The sequence below is a fragment of the Brachyhypopomus gauderio genome, chromosome 3, assembly GCF_052324685.1.
Source record: "Brachyhypopomus gauderio isolate BG-103 chromosome 3, BGAUD_0.2, whole genome shotgun sequence".
Classification (NCBI taxonomy): domain Eukaryota; kingdom Metazoa; phylum Chordata; class Actinopteri; order Gymnotiformes; family Hypopomidae; genus Brachyhypopomus; species Brachyhypopomus gauderio.
This window is the reverse complement of record NC_135213.1, coordinates 33,283,557-33,295,732: the sequence shown is the minus strand read 5'-3', so window position 1 is coordinate 33,295,732 and position 12,176 is coordinate 33,283,557. Positions and strand designations below refer to the sequence as shown.

The following is a 12,176-nucleotide window of genomic DNA, read 5'->3' as shown; positions in this document are numbered from 1 at the left end:
TGGGTAGCAATTTAAAATGTAATAATGATAATGTATAGATTTGAACATTTTGACCGAGTAAGTAGAGTAGACAGATCCAAAGTATTGCTGTTTAATTACAGTCCAAAGACACTAAATATTTTCCTACTGAACCTACATAACTTGTGAAAATTTTGAGTAAACTATAAAATGTTAATTGCTGGTAACGTGACATTACACAAACATTACACAATTCCCAGTAAATACATTTTGTATAATGTGCTTTATCTATTTTATCTATCAAGAAAATGTAAAAACAAGTGTTTCTTGTTGAGATGCACACATCAATTGTGATTTTTCACCGCAATCGAAATTTGTCCTTCGCTTTTTACCCATCTGTGCAGTTAACACACACACACACACACACACACACACACACACAAGTATTACTAGGGGGCTGTGGTGACTGCCCCTAACAACGACCAAAGGACAGAGGTACACTTCGTAATCAATGCATTCACATTTGTCCACTTATTGTACAATCTAGTTGCTCTGTAAGCAAAGTTGACCCTTGCAGCCCTACAAGTTGAATGCTTGTTTGATTACATCTTATGCTTTTGTAGATAATAATTTTATTACATAGTGTTCCTATTATAGGTTACATATAAAAAAGAAATCAACTGAAACGTCTGTGATATAAACAGATAACTATGCTCCTTATCGTCTAAGATTTCTATAGACAATCGTTTGAAATTGAAATTAACGGTAACGGTAATAAACGTCCAGAAGACTCCGTGCGCGAGCACAACGCGCATGCTGCCGTGAGACTGTGACGCTGGGCTAACGCTACTCTTTAATTGGCTGGTGGTTGCTAAGGAAGTAGAAAAAAGTTTGCCGTGACGCAAGTTCCTCAAGGTAATGGGAGGCTGTATGTTTTTAAACGCATGTTTTCATCGTTAAACTCCACTGTTACACATATTGAGCCATATGTGATTAATCACGTAGCTTACTAGCGAGATAGAGAACTAACTGCTAAACTAGTGTTGGTTAGCTAGCTGGCATTATGTGACTCATCGATTTAGTCAACCAGATTTTCTATCCCGTCTGTTATTTAGTGGTTAGCTGACAGAAGTCGATATAACTTATAAACTGGGAAACATCAACCTGTGGGCTCGCTAGCTAGGTTAGTTTCACCAACTTCTAAGAGCTGTTTCTCTCATGTTGGCGAACTAACTTAAAAATAGCTATTATTTCAGCTGTAGTATGTGTCCATCGTATTCATAGATAATACGATAGATAGATAATAGCTAATTAAGTAATGAGTGATGCAATTTTTACATTAATTGCTTAAAGTTAATTGTTTTCGTGCAAGGCAATAACCTTTTCTCCCCCTTTCCAGTATGTAAGCTTTCGAGGACCATGTGTGAGACCATAATGAATGAGTATGGAGACACCATCATACCATTCCCACCTGCTGAACCTACCTCCAAGAAGGATACAGACATCATCCACATAGAAGGGGGAAATGATGGAATCAGCAGCGAACTGAGAGGTACCAAGAAGTCTAGGGAAGCACTCCTAAATCCCGAGGATGAGCGAAACCAGGCCACGAACATCAGTGCTTACCAGCCACATCCACCCTTCCTCCCCAGACCTCCCAGTATAGGGAAAGGAAACAGACCCCCCCTGTTTGAGGAGAAGATCAGAGGGAGGAGACTGAAAAGCAGCCAGGAGAGTCTCACCGACCCGACCGAGGCCGGCTCCTCCACAGACTTAGGCAGCATTGCTGGTTTGAAGAATGGCCAGACTGGACAGAACCGGGTCGATTTGGCGAGACAGGAGTCTCCACCTTTCCGGGACCGATGTAGCAGTCTCCCTGGGGAAGACGGACGTCCTCGCGGGCAAGGCAGCCTGGCTGGGCAGAAGCCAAAACCCTCCAAAATCATTTTGTCCCCCCTGCATCCCATGGGAGCGTTCCCCCCACTTGAGCACAGCATAGCGTCCCTGTCCTTAAGGTCCACTAATCGGATTGACAGGGATTGCATGGATTATGAGGGAGAGATCCCTGTGCATAGGCTGCACAGAAACTTCAGTGACAGCCGGCTGTTGGACACCATGATGTCGGACAGCATCTCCGTCAACTCCATGAAATCCACGTTGAGTGCGCTGAACCCCATCCGACCCAGAGACATGAGGAACAGGTAGAACTCTTTTGTTACTTCTGGGGTTGTTTGCATGTTTGTTTTAGACATTTTTTTTGCTGCATTTGAGCAGCATTTCCCCTTTTGATTTCTGGATTTGTTATTCAGCATTGTGATGGTATTTGAATGATTTATGTCTGATGCAGTTTGCCAGCCGTTGCTATGATTAGGTGGTCTTTCCTGTTTCTGCATGCGCTCACCCATTATTATTGAGCACTTTGTGTTTTGTCAAGTCCTGTTATTAAAATTACGCTTAAGCTGCATGAGGAATTATGTAATTTGATCACAGTCTAGGATTTGATTGCAGTCTAGTCAATCAAATAAAAAAAAAAACTTCCTTCGTGCATTTCAAGAACATCATGATGATTGAGTTCACAGCATGTAGACAGAAAACTTGTTCAAAGTAAATTTTAGGACTGGCCTGTTAGGCTGTGTAGGCAGGAATGAGAAAGAGGACAAAGCCATGTGAACACAAAGGCTTCAGGGTTGGATCAGCAAGTCTCAGTAGGAATCGGCATGTTATGCTCCTTCAAAAGGACTCGGACTCCCCTTCAATATGAAGAGCTTTTGCGCTGAACTAATACGACAGGCCCGGGCCAAGCTTGGATTACTGTTGTATTTGTACATGGATTCATTCTGCACATTTCCACATTTCAGAGACCCGTGAGTAGCGTTTAATTTTTCGCTGGTGCTGCTTTCAGGAGCTTTCTGGAGGGCGGCATACTGGGGACCAGGGCCTTGCTCGGCGCCGAGGAACTGGATCGCTACTTTCCCGACAGGCATCTGGGGATCTACGTCGCCACTTGGAACATGCAGGGAGAGAAGGTGGGTGTGGCCTCGAGAGAGAAGGTGGGTGTGGCCTCAAATGCCACGCTGCCAGTCTAGCCATACGGTGTCACTGAACCCTGTGGCACCATCCAAAATTTGTAATGGCAGAAACGTGTGTGTGTGTGTGTGCTGCGTGCAGGGGCTTCCCAGCAACCTCGATGACCTGCTGCTCCCAACGGACATGGAATTTGCACAAGATCTCTACATCATCGGAGTTCAGGAGGGAAGTCCTGACAGGTAACGTGTTCCTGTTCATGTCTGTGTCTTTCTTCACTTTCTGCGTCTGGACGATGACCTCTGCGTGTCGACAGGAGGGAATGGGAGGTCCGGCTGCAGGAGATTCTGGGGCCGTTCTACGTCATGCTCTATGCCGCCGCACACGGAGTGCTGTATCTCACCATCTTCATACGGAGGGACCTCATATGGTTCTGCTCTGGTAAGCTGTTTGTGGTTGATGACCGTGCAGGTTTATGTTTGTTAGACGAGTCCGTTTTGCCAGCGGACTGATCTCAAGTCAGCGCGGTCTCATTGGTTGCTCGCCGGCGGCCGTTCTGGGTTGTTGTTTGTAGAGGTGGAACACGCCACCGTCACCACCCGTATCATCTCTCAGATTAAGACCAAAGGGGCAGTGGGAGTCAGCTTCACCTTCTTTGGGACGTCCTTCCTCTTCATCACGTCTCATTTCACTTGTAAGTAAGACCTTTAAGAATGCTCAAGTGCCTGCTGGTGCATAATGCACGTTAAAATCATCAAGATGGATTTTTCAGATTTTGTTTTTAAACTGGGAAGCGATGGAAACATAGAGGTGGACAGATGTGCACGAGTTTAGGCTTTTATGTCTTGCAATACTGACTAGTAATAATCAGGGCACTTCAGGAAGGACTTTTGGTTGCAGGTCACCTGCAGGCTGATTCACACACCTCGACATGAAGAATGAAACTAATACCTATACTGTAGTGTATTTCCATGTGAAACGGGGGGGGGGAAACATTTCTGATTCTAGCGGGAGATTCCAAAGTGTATGAGAGAATCTTGGACTACAACAAGATAATAGAAGCGCTAGCTCTTCCCAGATGCCTTCCCGACACCAACCCTTACCGCTCCGTTTCCTGTAAGTGTGCCTTTAAATCCCATTTGACGTTTCGCATTAGAGCGCTCCAAGGCTTAACGCCGCTGTCTTTGTCCCCCAGCGGATGTGACCACCCGTTTCGACAAGGTCTTCTGGTTCGGGGACTTTAACTTCCGTTTAAGTAAAGACCGGCAAGGAGTAGAGGCTATTTTGAACGAGCACATCGGGGAAAACGTGGGATTCCTCCTCCAGCACGATCAGCTGCACAAAGAAATGAAAGACGGTCAGTCTGGACTGATTCCATTGAATATGCCATTTAATACACTGAGTGATGAATCTACTCTATAGCCTACAGGCCATCAGTCCTTCTTCAGTGAGTAATGGTAAAGGTAACTTGTCTTGTTCTCTTGGCCTATAGAGCCATTTTTCCAATGGGCTCTTTTATGAATAACCTGTTTTTACTTTTTATGAAATATGGTACAAGCCATGTCAGGATATATTGTATATGTGTGTGTAGGTGAATACGGTCCATGCTATGTTTGGTAAAAGATCGCCTGAACAGTATTTACAGAGGTATAAATGATCACATTATAAATGTGGTGAATACCAGGCCACACATGAAAGAGCTGACACACAGGGTGAAGTTCTCACTTCAGAGCACATTAGTGGAGTCAGCAATGGTTGATAACTTACAGCTGCCTCCAAAATGTACAAAAGCCTATTAGATAAGTATACCTAATGCAGTCATCACTCAGGATGTGTTAGACACACTGTTGAATATTATAAGATAGAAGATTGAAGAATGCACTTCATTAGCAATTCCTGTTCACAGGCTCTATCTTTAAAGGATTTCAGGAAGCCCCCATCCACTTCCCTCCCACCTACAAGTTTGACGTTGGCTGTGATGTTTATGACACCACGTCCAAGCAAAGGACACCTTCATACACAGTGAGGAATCACTACCATTGGCTCTTTGTGTGATTATTTTATTTTACTATAGATCTGTAACCCCCCCCCCAAACCTTTAATTATTATTAACTGCAGGATCGAATCCTGTTCAGGGACCGACAAGCTGACGATATCAAAGTGGTCAAGTACGTCTCCTGCTCTTCTATCAGGACATCGGATCACCGGCCCGTCGTTGGCATGTTTCAGGTCAAACTGCGGCCAGGTAGAGACAAGTAAGCAATCAGTTCTTTGTCTTGAAAGCATTGTTCACATTTGAATGTTTGTGTGTGGATGGCTTTTAGCCTTGGGCTCCTTACATGTTTATCTGGAGAAAGTAACCAAAGGCTTAAGAAACATCTGAGGTAATAAATCATGTAAACATGCTGTGTTTGTTAGTGAAAAGGCCTCAAGCTGTCGCCGTTGACGTTTGACGTTTCTGGTTAACATGAATGTCGTGTGCATGTGTTCCAGCATTCCCTTGGGAGCGGGCCAGTTCGACAGAGCAGTGTACTTGGAAGGCATCAGACGGAGGATGAACAGAGAGATGAAGAGGAGGGAAGCCGTGATGAAGAACCAGAGTGCCGTCTGCTCCATCTCCTGATCCTGGATCAGAAACCCAAGAGCTTGATAGCCTGAGACTGGGCACTCCCTGGGCTGAGCTACCGATTCAGGAAGCTGGACTTTCAGGACCACAAGGAAACTCAGAACTATGGGAAATGTCGTGTGCCTAGTGTGCAACCTGTTAAGCATTGTTTGCCACACTTTCATAGGGACTTCAACAATGGAGTTGCACATCTACACAAGAACGATAAATGCTCAGCAGTGGACTGTGTACCTGTCCATTTATACACAGGTACACAGAACCGACCAATTTTTAGTTACCAAGAGGACTTTCACTAGGAACATTTTATAACCCACTCACCTTGCGAATGCTTTTAACTGAAAAGCTGTGTCTGTGTGACTTGTTTTGGTATTATTTTTGTACACTTTTAATTTAGGACAGATGACTAGTTTGTTTTATCACTCATATTTGTCAAACTAAAGCAGTGTTGAATGGCTGTGTACGGTTCAGTTAACAGCTTCACTTCTCCAAACGTCCAAACACAGATCTGTTATTACTACCACGTGAAGGACGGTTGCCTTTGTACTTGTTTTATGGATCCCAATTACTTGCTTGAAATTATAGAGCGATATTTTAATAACCATTTCAAACATCTACTGGGACCCTTCTCAGGGACCATCTTTAACAAAGAAATGTAATCATTTTATGCACCACCAAGTTTGATGTTTTATTTCTGGACTGTCCTTTAAAAATTTAACTAGTATATAATAGAGATGCAGCATGTGGAAAAGGCCCAGTGGACACTGTACTCATTAAGATGGAACAGAGAGGTTTAGAGTGGACGTTGGTGCATTGTCTGGTCATAGAAATCATCGATTGCACTCAGTGGTCATCTGTGTACGGTAGCAGGATAGTTTCTAACTAGGCATAAGCAAGCAACGAATCCTCATGCATGGAGTTGTGTAATGCACTCATCACATTCCTCACTGCTTTTAGAAAGTGCCTGAGATCGAGTTTTATAACTGCCTCTGGGCTTTTCTGACCAAATAATGGCATGTTCTAAATGTTTAAAACTATTTAAGTAATATAAAACCTATTTCTGACTCAAAGTTTTATGAATGACTGTTCTTAAGATCTGGAAAAGCTAAGCTTGACCAATACATAAAAAAAGAAATCTAAACCACAATTATACAGAAAAACAAATATTCCCATAATATCAGGATTATTAAGATGTTTAAAATGTCTTGTTTAAACAATATACAACTATTTTGAAATGAAAGATTAGACTCTTTCCCAGTATTCAAGGGATATATATTTGCTACATTGGGACATCCATCACACAGCACTGATAGGGTCATCAAACTGGGAAAATGCCACAGCATGGACCGTAACCTAAACGTAGGCCTTCAGGACATGTAGCTCAACAGCAAAATGTCCAACATGGCTTCTTGATGGGAATATCACCAACATCAGATCAGTTATGCACTTTATAAAGTACTTAAATGTGCAAAGGTTTATAACAGACCCTGGGAGATATTTTAAACCTGTAGTTCCAATTGCTATTCTGGTAATCTCTGCTCTAAAGTGATCATCCAAACTTTAAAGAAAATACATTTATAAATGGATATCTGGACATAATCCTGGATACAGTTTAAGAGTGTCGAACCCATGCTTAGTCTTTGAAGAAACCAGCTGAAAATAGTGACATAAAGCCTGTTTGAATACAGGGCAAAAACAACCATGTCAATGACCATAACGTTCTGATCAGTATTTCGTATTTGTTAGACTACTCAAATTGTTCTGGTTTTGTATGTTAATCATGAATTCGTAAGCAACCTCTCAATATATAAACTGGTTACTCTTCTAGTACCCAAGTATTTGATTACTATTTTTGTCAGTCTTGGTGGAACATCTTTTTAACCTGTACTAATAATTTTACATAGATTTTTTTTTTTTACTCTAATTTTCCTTATTGTAAAAACTATATAGTTTCAAGGCTGGAATAGTCATCCAAAATGTTCTTCACCATGACTAAGATCTTAGAGAGTTTGCACCAGTGTTTCATACTTAAGACTTGAAAATAGTGTACATGACCAAATCGACCAACAATCAATTAGTCGTACCAATGCCTCCATCAGTGAACACGCAAAATCTCTCCAATAGTGAACAAGCAAACCAATTAACAATATATCAGAATCTCAACTAACAAGTCTTTCCGCCACATATTTGCATCACAATAAATTGGTAATAATCACATTTCCATGTGACTCTTGACCCTGGACAGAGCTATTGTATCAGTGTCCTGTGTGTCCTGGTCTTGAAACATTCCATCCTCCTTTCTCTCTTTCTTTTATGGGGGGACATAATGTGAAGAAAAAGTCAGCACAAGTCTTTTTGGGGCAAAACGTGCCTTTGTCAAGTCAGCTTCACCCCCCGAGCCCCAGCAGTGGGTGAAGAACCGTAGCGTTGAGGCCACCGTACGAAGCGCTCCGCGACAAGAGGCACGACCGCAACTTCCGTTAAACTTTCCCGTGAAAGTCGCGCCATGGGCGGGTCCTCGGCGCCGGGGCCGACGCCCTCCTACCGGAAGAGGCGGTAGACGCGCGGCAGACGGCCGTCCTTGCTGGAGAGGGCCGCCTGGATGTGCTCGTACGACGGCAGCTCCGTCAGGTCGCCCAGGGCCGCCACGGCCGGCTTGCTCCGCAGCATCTTGGCCGTCACTCTCTTGATGTCACCGGCCGTGACGTTGCCTAGCAGCAGAGACGAGGCACACGGTGAGCACTGAAGAGGGAGCTGATCTATGCTCTTCGATCGATATATACACATTTATTGTCTGCATAAATAACTGTATATGGACTCTGCCTGGGCCTTACTGATGAGCTGACAAAGCTCGTGGGGAAGCTTCCTTTTGCCTGTGGCCAGAACCTGCCGACCGACATCCTCAAAGATGACAGGCCTGGACTCCAGGTTCATCATCAGCATGGACTTCAACTGCGTCTTTGCTCTTTCCAGCTCCACCTGTGCACAAGCCAGAAATGTTGCCATAAAAGCGTGTTCGAGTTGGGGTTGTGCAGTAGGCTCCACAGATGCAGACATCCACAAACCCACCTCTCCTGCAGTGCCAGCCATCTGAATAAACTCCCGTGTGATTATCTCCACCATTTCCCTCACCTGATGGATAGATAGAGAGAGAGAGAGAGAATTTCTACTAAATTGATCTTGCCAAACAAGAGAAACCCACTCTGTCCTTCAAATCTGTCCGAGTGTACCTGTCTAGGGTCAGCGCTGGCATGGATACAAAGCAGGCCACTGTCCTCATAGCTGTGATGGTAAGAGGTAGCGTTGTACATCCAGTGATGTCTGGAAGACCATATGAGAGTTCATTTAGTAGAGAGGTGCTGGGCAATGTTTAAGATCAGACTTTAAATTTTTTTAAGCAATGCTATATTCACATATACCATTATTAATAAATGCAGGACCAGTGATCTAATTCTCAGAAAGCTAAATTACTTACTCTAGTTTTAATCCATACCTAAAAATATATATACACTATAGAGTACAGCACAAAAATCTGAAGTTGTTATCTGACGAATTTGGAGCTGCGATATTTATTTAGCACTCAAGCTGCTCTGATAACACCAATAGCTGGGAAATATGTTTCAATAAAAGTCCATCTTGAAAAGGTGTAGCACTAGCAATAGCACTGATAAAGCACATGCAATTGTACCAACACACCCAATAAGATCAGGCATTTGTTGTTGCAAATGCATTTGTTGCAGATGTGAACAAAATTCTGTAATAGGAGGACATTTGTTACAATTTGAAAATGGGAGTTTTAAAAAAATGAAGCAAATGGTTTGTCATACTCATTTTGAGATATTGAGATACGCTCCATTTCAGTTTCAGCATATACGAGGTGTACCTGTTGAGCACGTTCAGATAGAGCCGCGTGAACATGCCTTTCCCCGGGCCGCCCGCAGAGAACGAGCCTCCTCCTCCCATCATCATGTTGAGAACGGCGAAAGGAATGAAGTCGTCCTCCTGCAGAGGGTCGGGAAGAATTTACCCAGGGGTTACACGGCGGGGGGGGGGGGGGGGGGGGGGGCAGGACGGCTGTACGGTTGAAGGCGTTTCCCCTCCGAGCGGTGCAAAAACCCACCAGGAAGGAGCAGGTCTCCAGGCCGATCATGATGTGCGTAAGTTCCGGGATCGGCGTGGGTCCCAGGCTCACATCAGACATGTCCTTCTCCATCTGTAGACACACAGCACCAACAATCATGCCCCCTTCGATGCACACACGGAGTTTAATGCTGTAGTAGAGCCGATCACAGAAGAGCAGATCCTGCTGACTCCATCCCAGGACCAGGGCGACATGCCGCCTCCGGTATCTTCCAGCTTACCTTAACAAAGCCTCCCGTGTACTGGGCCACCGAGCAGTCCACGTGGCCCGCCGGGCCCGCTCCCCACACGGGCTCCACACCCAGCAGGTGCTTCCTGGCACACTCCAGCAACCGCTCGTGCTCCACCCCCACCCCGGCCAGCACCATCCGCTCTGGGCAGTAGTAGCTACGCAGGTAGGAATGTAGCAGCTTCCTGTCGATCTTCTCCACATTCTCCACAGGGCAGAAACGAGGCAGGCCCACCGTGTTCCCCCTGTATGCTGCCTGAAGGCATGGGAACACCAAGATGACGAGGTCACTGGGTGGTTACAAATGTTGTCAGGATTTCTGGGTGTAGATTAATGTTTTGCCCAAGAGTTGAAATAGAATCTTCACTAAAATGTCCAGAGATGTCCAAATGCAGTTATTCTGAACAATATTGCAGTTTAAGTAGCAGTAATGTCAATTAAGCTCCAAATGTGTATGCATGATCGCAATAGTATCTAAAATTTTACCAAGCACAATAACAAACTTATCTAGCACCAATGTGAAAATCAGATGAAACATTGCAGATGCTGCTATTTAAGCAGCACTAAATTGACTGTAAAAAACAGCTCAAAAAAATTAAAACTCAATTAACAAATCATGACATTTTAACTGTTTGAGCACTTTCAGGACCCAAATACTGAGACTTTCAAACACGGCGACTGCCACTCACGGCGTGGATCATTTCTGTCAGTAGCGGCTCAGGATCGGGTCTCATGTTCAAATCTTCCAACTCGAACCTCACGGTCATTCGAGTCATCTCGAGCTCTTCATCTATTAAAAATACCAGAGCCACAAGCTTAGAAACTGCCCCAAGAGTCAGAGCGGCACATCTGGAAAGCACGACAAGCCCTCACCCAACAACCGAGGCTGTAGAACAGCATCTGCCAAGAGGTTAACCACAGTGTCCAGCCCTTTGACCTCAGCTGAAACTGCATACATCGTTGTATCCCTGAAAATGAAGGTAAGATCTCCATGAAGAACAGCGGTAGCACTTTCTTATACACAACCTGGCAGTATTTCAGTGTGTAACACAAACAAATGTAGTATAGTTAAATGTAAGCTCTGTAAAATTATAAGGAAACAGCTTATGAAGCTAATACAGCTTTGATAAGGAGAACAAGAAAAAAAAGTGAAAAGAGTCAAACCTGGATGTTTGACAGTCACAGATTCCTCCATGCTTCTCCAGTGACAGAAGTATTTCATCTTTACTTCCGTACTGGGACGTAGACTTGAATGCAAATGCAAATAATTAGCAAAATATCCTGGAGACTACATCTTTTCTTAAAAAAATAACATGGAAACATTCTAGCTAGAAACATACTTACAGAAAAAGCAAGCTTTTCCAAAAAGTGTACAATTCCACTAGGATATTTGGTTTCATGACGAGATCCTGAATTCACCAAAACTGTAAGTATAACGGAAAGTCATGGCGTGATCACAGTTACACAGTTACAACTGTAGCAAACACGAAGCACAACCACCAGAAATGAGCATTCTTACTTCCAACGGTGCAGAACTGGCCAAATTTGTTTTGCGATGCAACCCTGAGGCCGTTCTCTAACGTGGTTATTTTAGTCTCGTATTTCTCATGACCATCAACTGAGGCGTATATAGGCTGAGGGATCCCGGGTAACGGCGTGGACAGAGAGACGTTGGGGTATCCGCCGCCACTGCTGTACTGCCTACACGCAGCGATGCCCAACCTGGAGCAGGAACGCACGTGTTATCCCACCATCACAACACCAATCACTTTGTCAAGGAGAAATGGATCAGCAGTTACAATGTGGTTCCTTGACATGTAAAAAAGCGCATCAGTGAACATGAACTCAACTCACTAGAGCAGCAACAGATAAACGTGACCGTTATGTTTGCTAGTTGGCTAGCTAATTTAGCAGCCTATCTTACCACGGCGTCGGTAATTAGCTAAAAAGGCACTTAGAGACATTTAAAGAGGTCGTTTTACTCTGTTCATGTGAAGTACTGATTATCGTCGTTACTGCTGTAATTTACACAAGACCCTGTCTCTAAACTTTAAATAATGAAAGGCAACCTTTGTATAGGGCACCAACACCTTAATCTTGACATGTGAGCCGCCATATTAGATTTTCCGAAGAGTCCCGGAAATGATTCAAGAGCACATCCGGGTCACCGTTGCTTAGAAACGGCACTCTCGCGCTTTCCTG

At 44.1% G+C, this 12,176-nt stretch overlaps 2 protein-coding genes across 6 annotated transcripts; one reads left to right on the top strand and one right to left on the bottom strand.

The window, feature by feature from the left end:
• Nucleotides 1–730: 730 nt before the first annotated feature.
• On the top strand, nucleotides 731–6,279 carry inpp5e (inositol polyphosphate-5-phosphatase E). 5 transcript variants are annotated; one of them, XM_076997721.1, is made up of 11 exons: nucleotides 731–873; nucleotides 1,358–2,159; nucleotides 2,861–2,984; nucleotides 3,127–3,224; nucleotides 3,299–3,423; nucleotides 3,557–3,676; nucleotides 3,991–4,098; nucleotides 4,178–4,339; nucleotides 4,889–5,004; nucleotides 5,101–5,237; nucleotides 5,476–6,279. In XM_076997721.1, the coding sequence occupies exons 2-11, from the start codon at nucleotides 1,378–1,380 to the stop codon at nucleotides 5,603–5,605; spliced, it is 1,902 nt and encodes a 633-aa protein (XP_076853836.1). In that variant the 5' UTR covers nucleotides 731–873; nucleotides 1,358–1,377; the 3' UTR covers nucleotides 5,606–6,279. The 5 variants fall into 5 exon arrangements, 4 of the variants coding, with proteins under 4 accessions (XP_076853836.1, XP_076853835.1, XP_076853837.1 ...); XR_013129612.1 differs by lacking the exon at nucleotides 731–873 and adding an exon at nucleotides 885–1,141 and having other exon boundaries at nucleotides 5,118–5,237; nucleotides 5,476–5,616; XM_076997720.1 differs by lacking the exon at nucleotides 731–873 and adding an exon at nucleotides 885–1,141.
• Nucleotides 6,280–7,479: 1,200 nt separating this feature from the next.
• Nucleotides 7,480–12,149, bottom strand: pmpca (peptidase, mitochondrial processing subunit alpha). Its single transcript, XM_076997724.1, has 13 exons — nucleotides 12,044–12,149; nucleotides 11,494–11,696; nucleotides 11,319–11,398; nucleotides 11,139–11,221; nucleotides 10,848–10,942; nucleotides 10,664–10,764; nucleotides 9,967–10,230; nucleotides 9,726–9,818; nucleotides 9,489–9,607; nucleotides 8,836–8,926; nucleotides 8,675–8,737; nucleotides 8,440–8,584; nucleotides 7,480–8,316 (listed from the first exon to the last, which is right to left on the bottom strand). The coding sequence occupies exons 1-13, from the start codon at nucleotides 12,088–12,090 to the stop codon at nucleotides 8,147–8,149; spliced, it is 1,554 nt and encodes a 517-aa protein (XP_076853839.1). The 5' UTR covers nucleotides 12,091–12,149; the 3' UTR covers nucleotides 7,480–8,146.
• Between the last annotated feature and the right edge of the window lie 27 nt (nucleotides 12,150–12,176).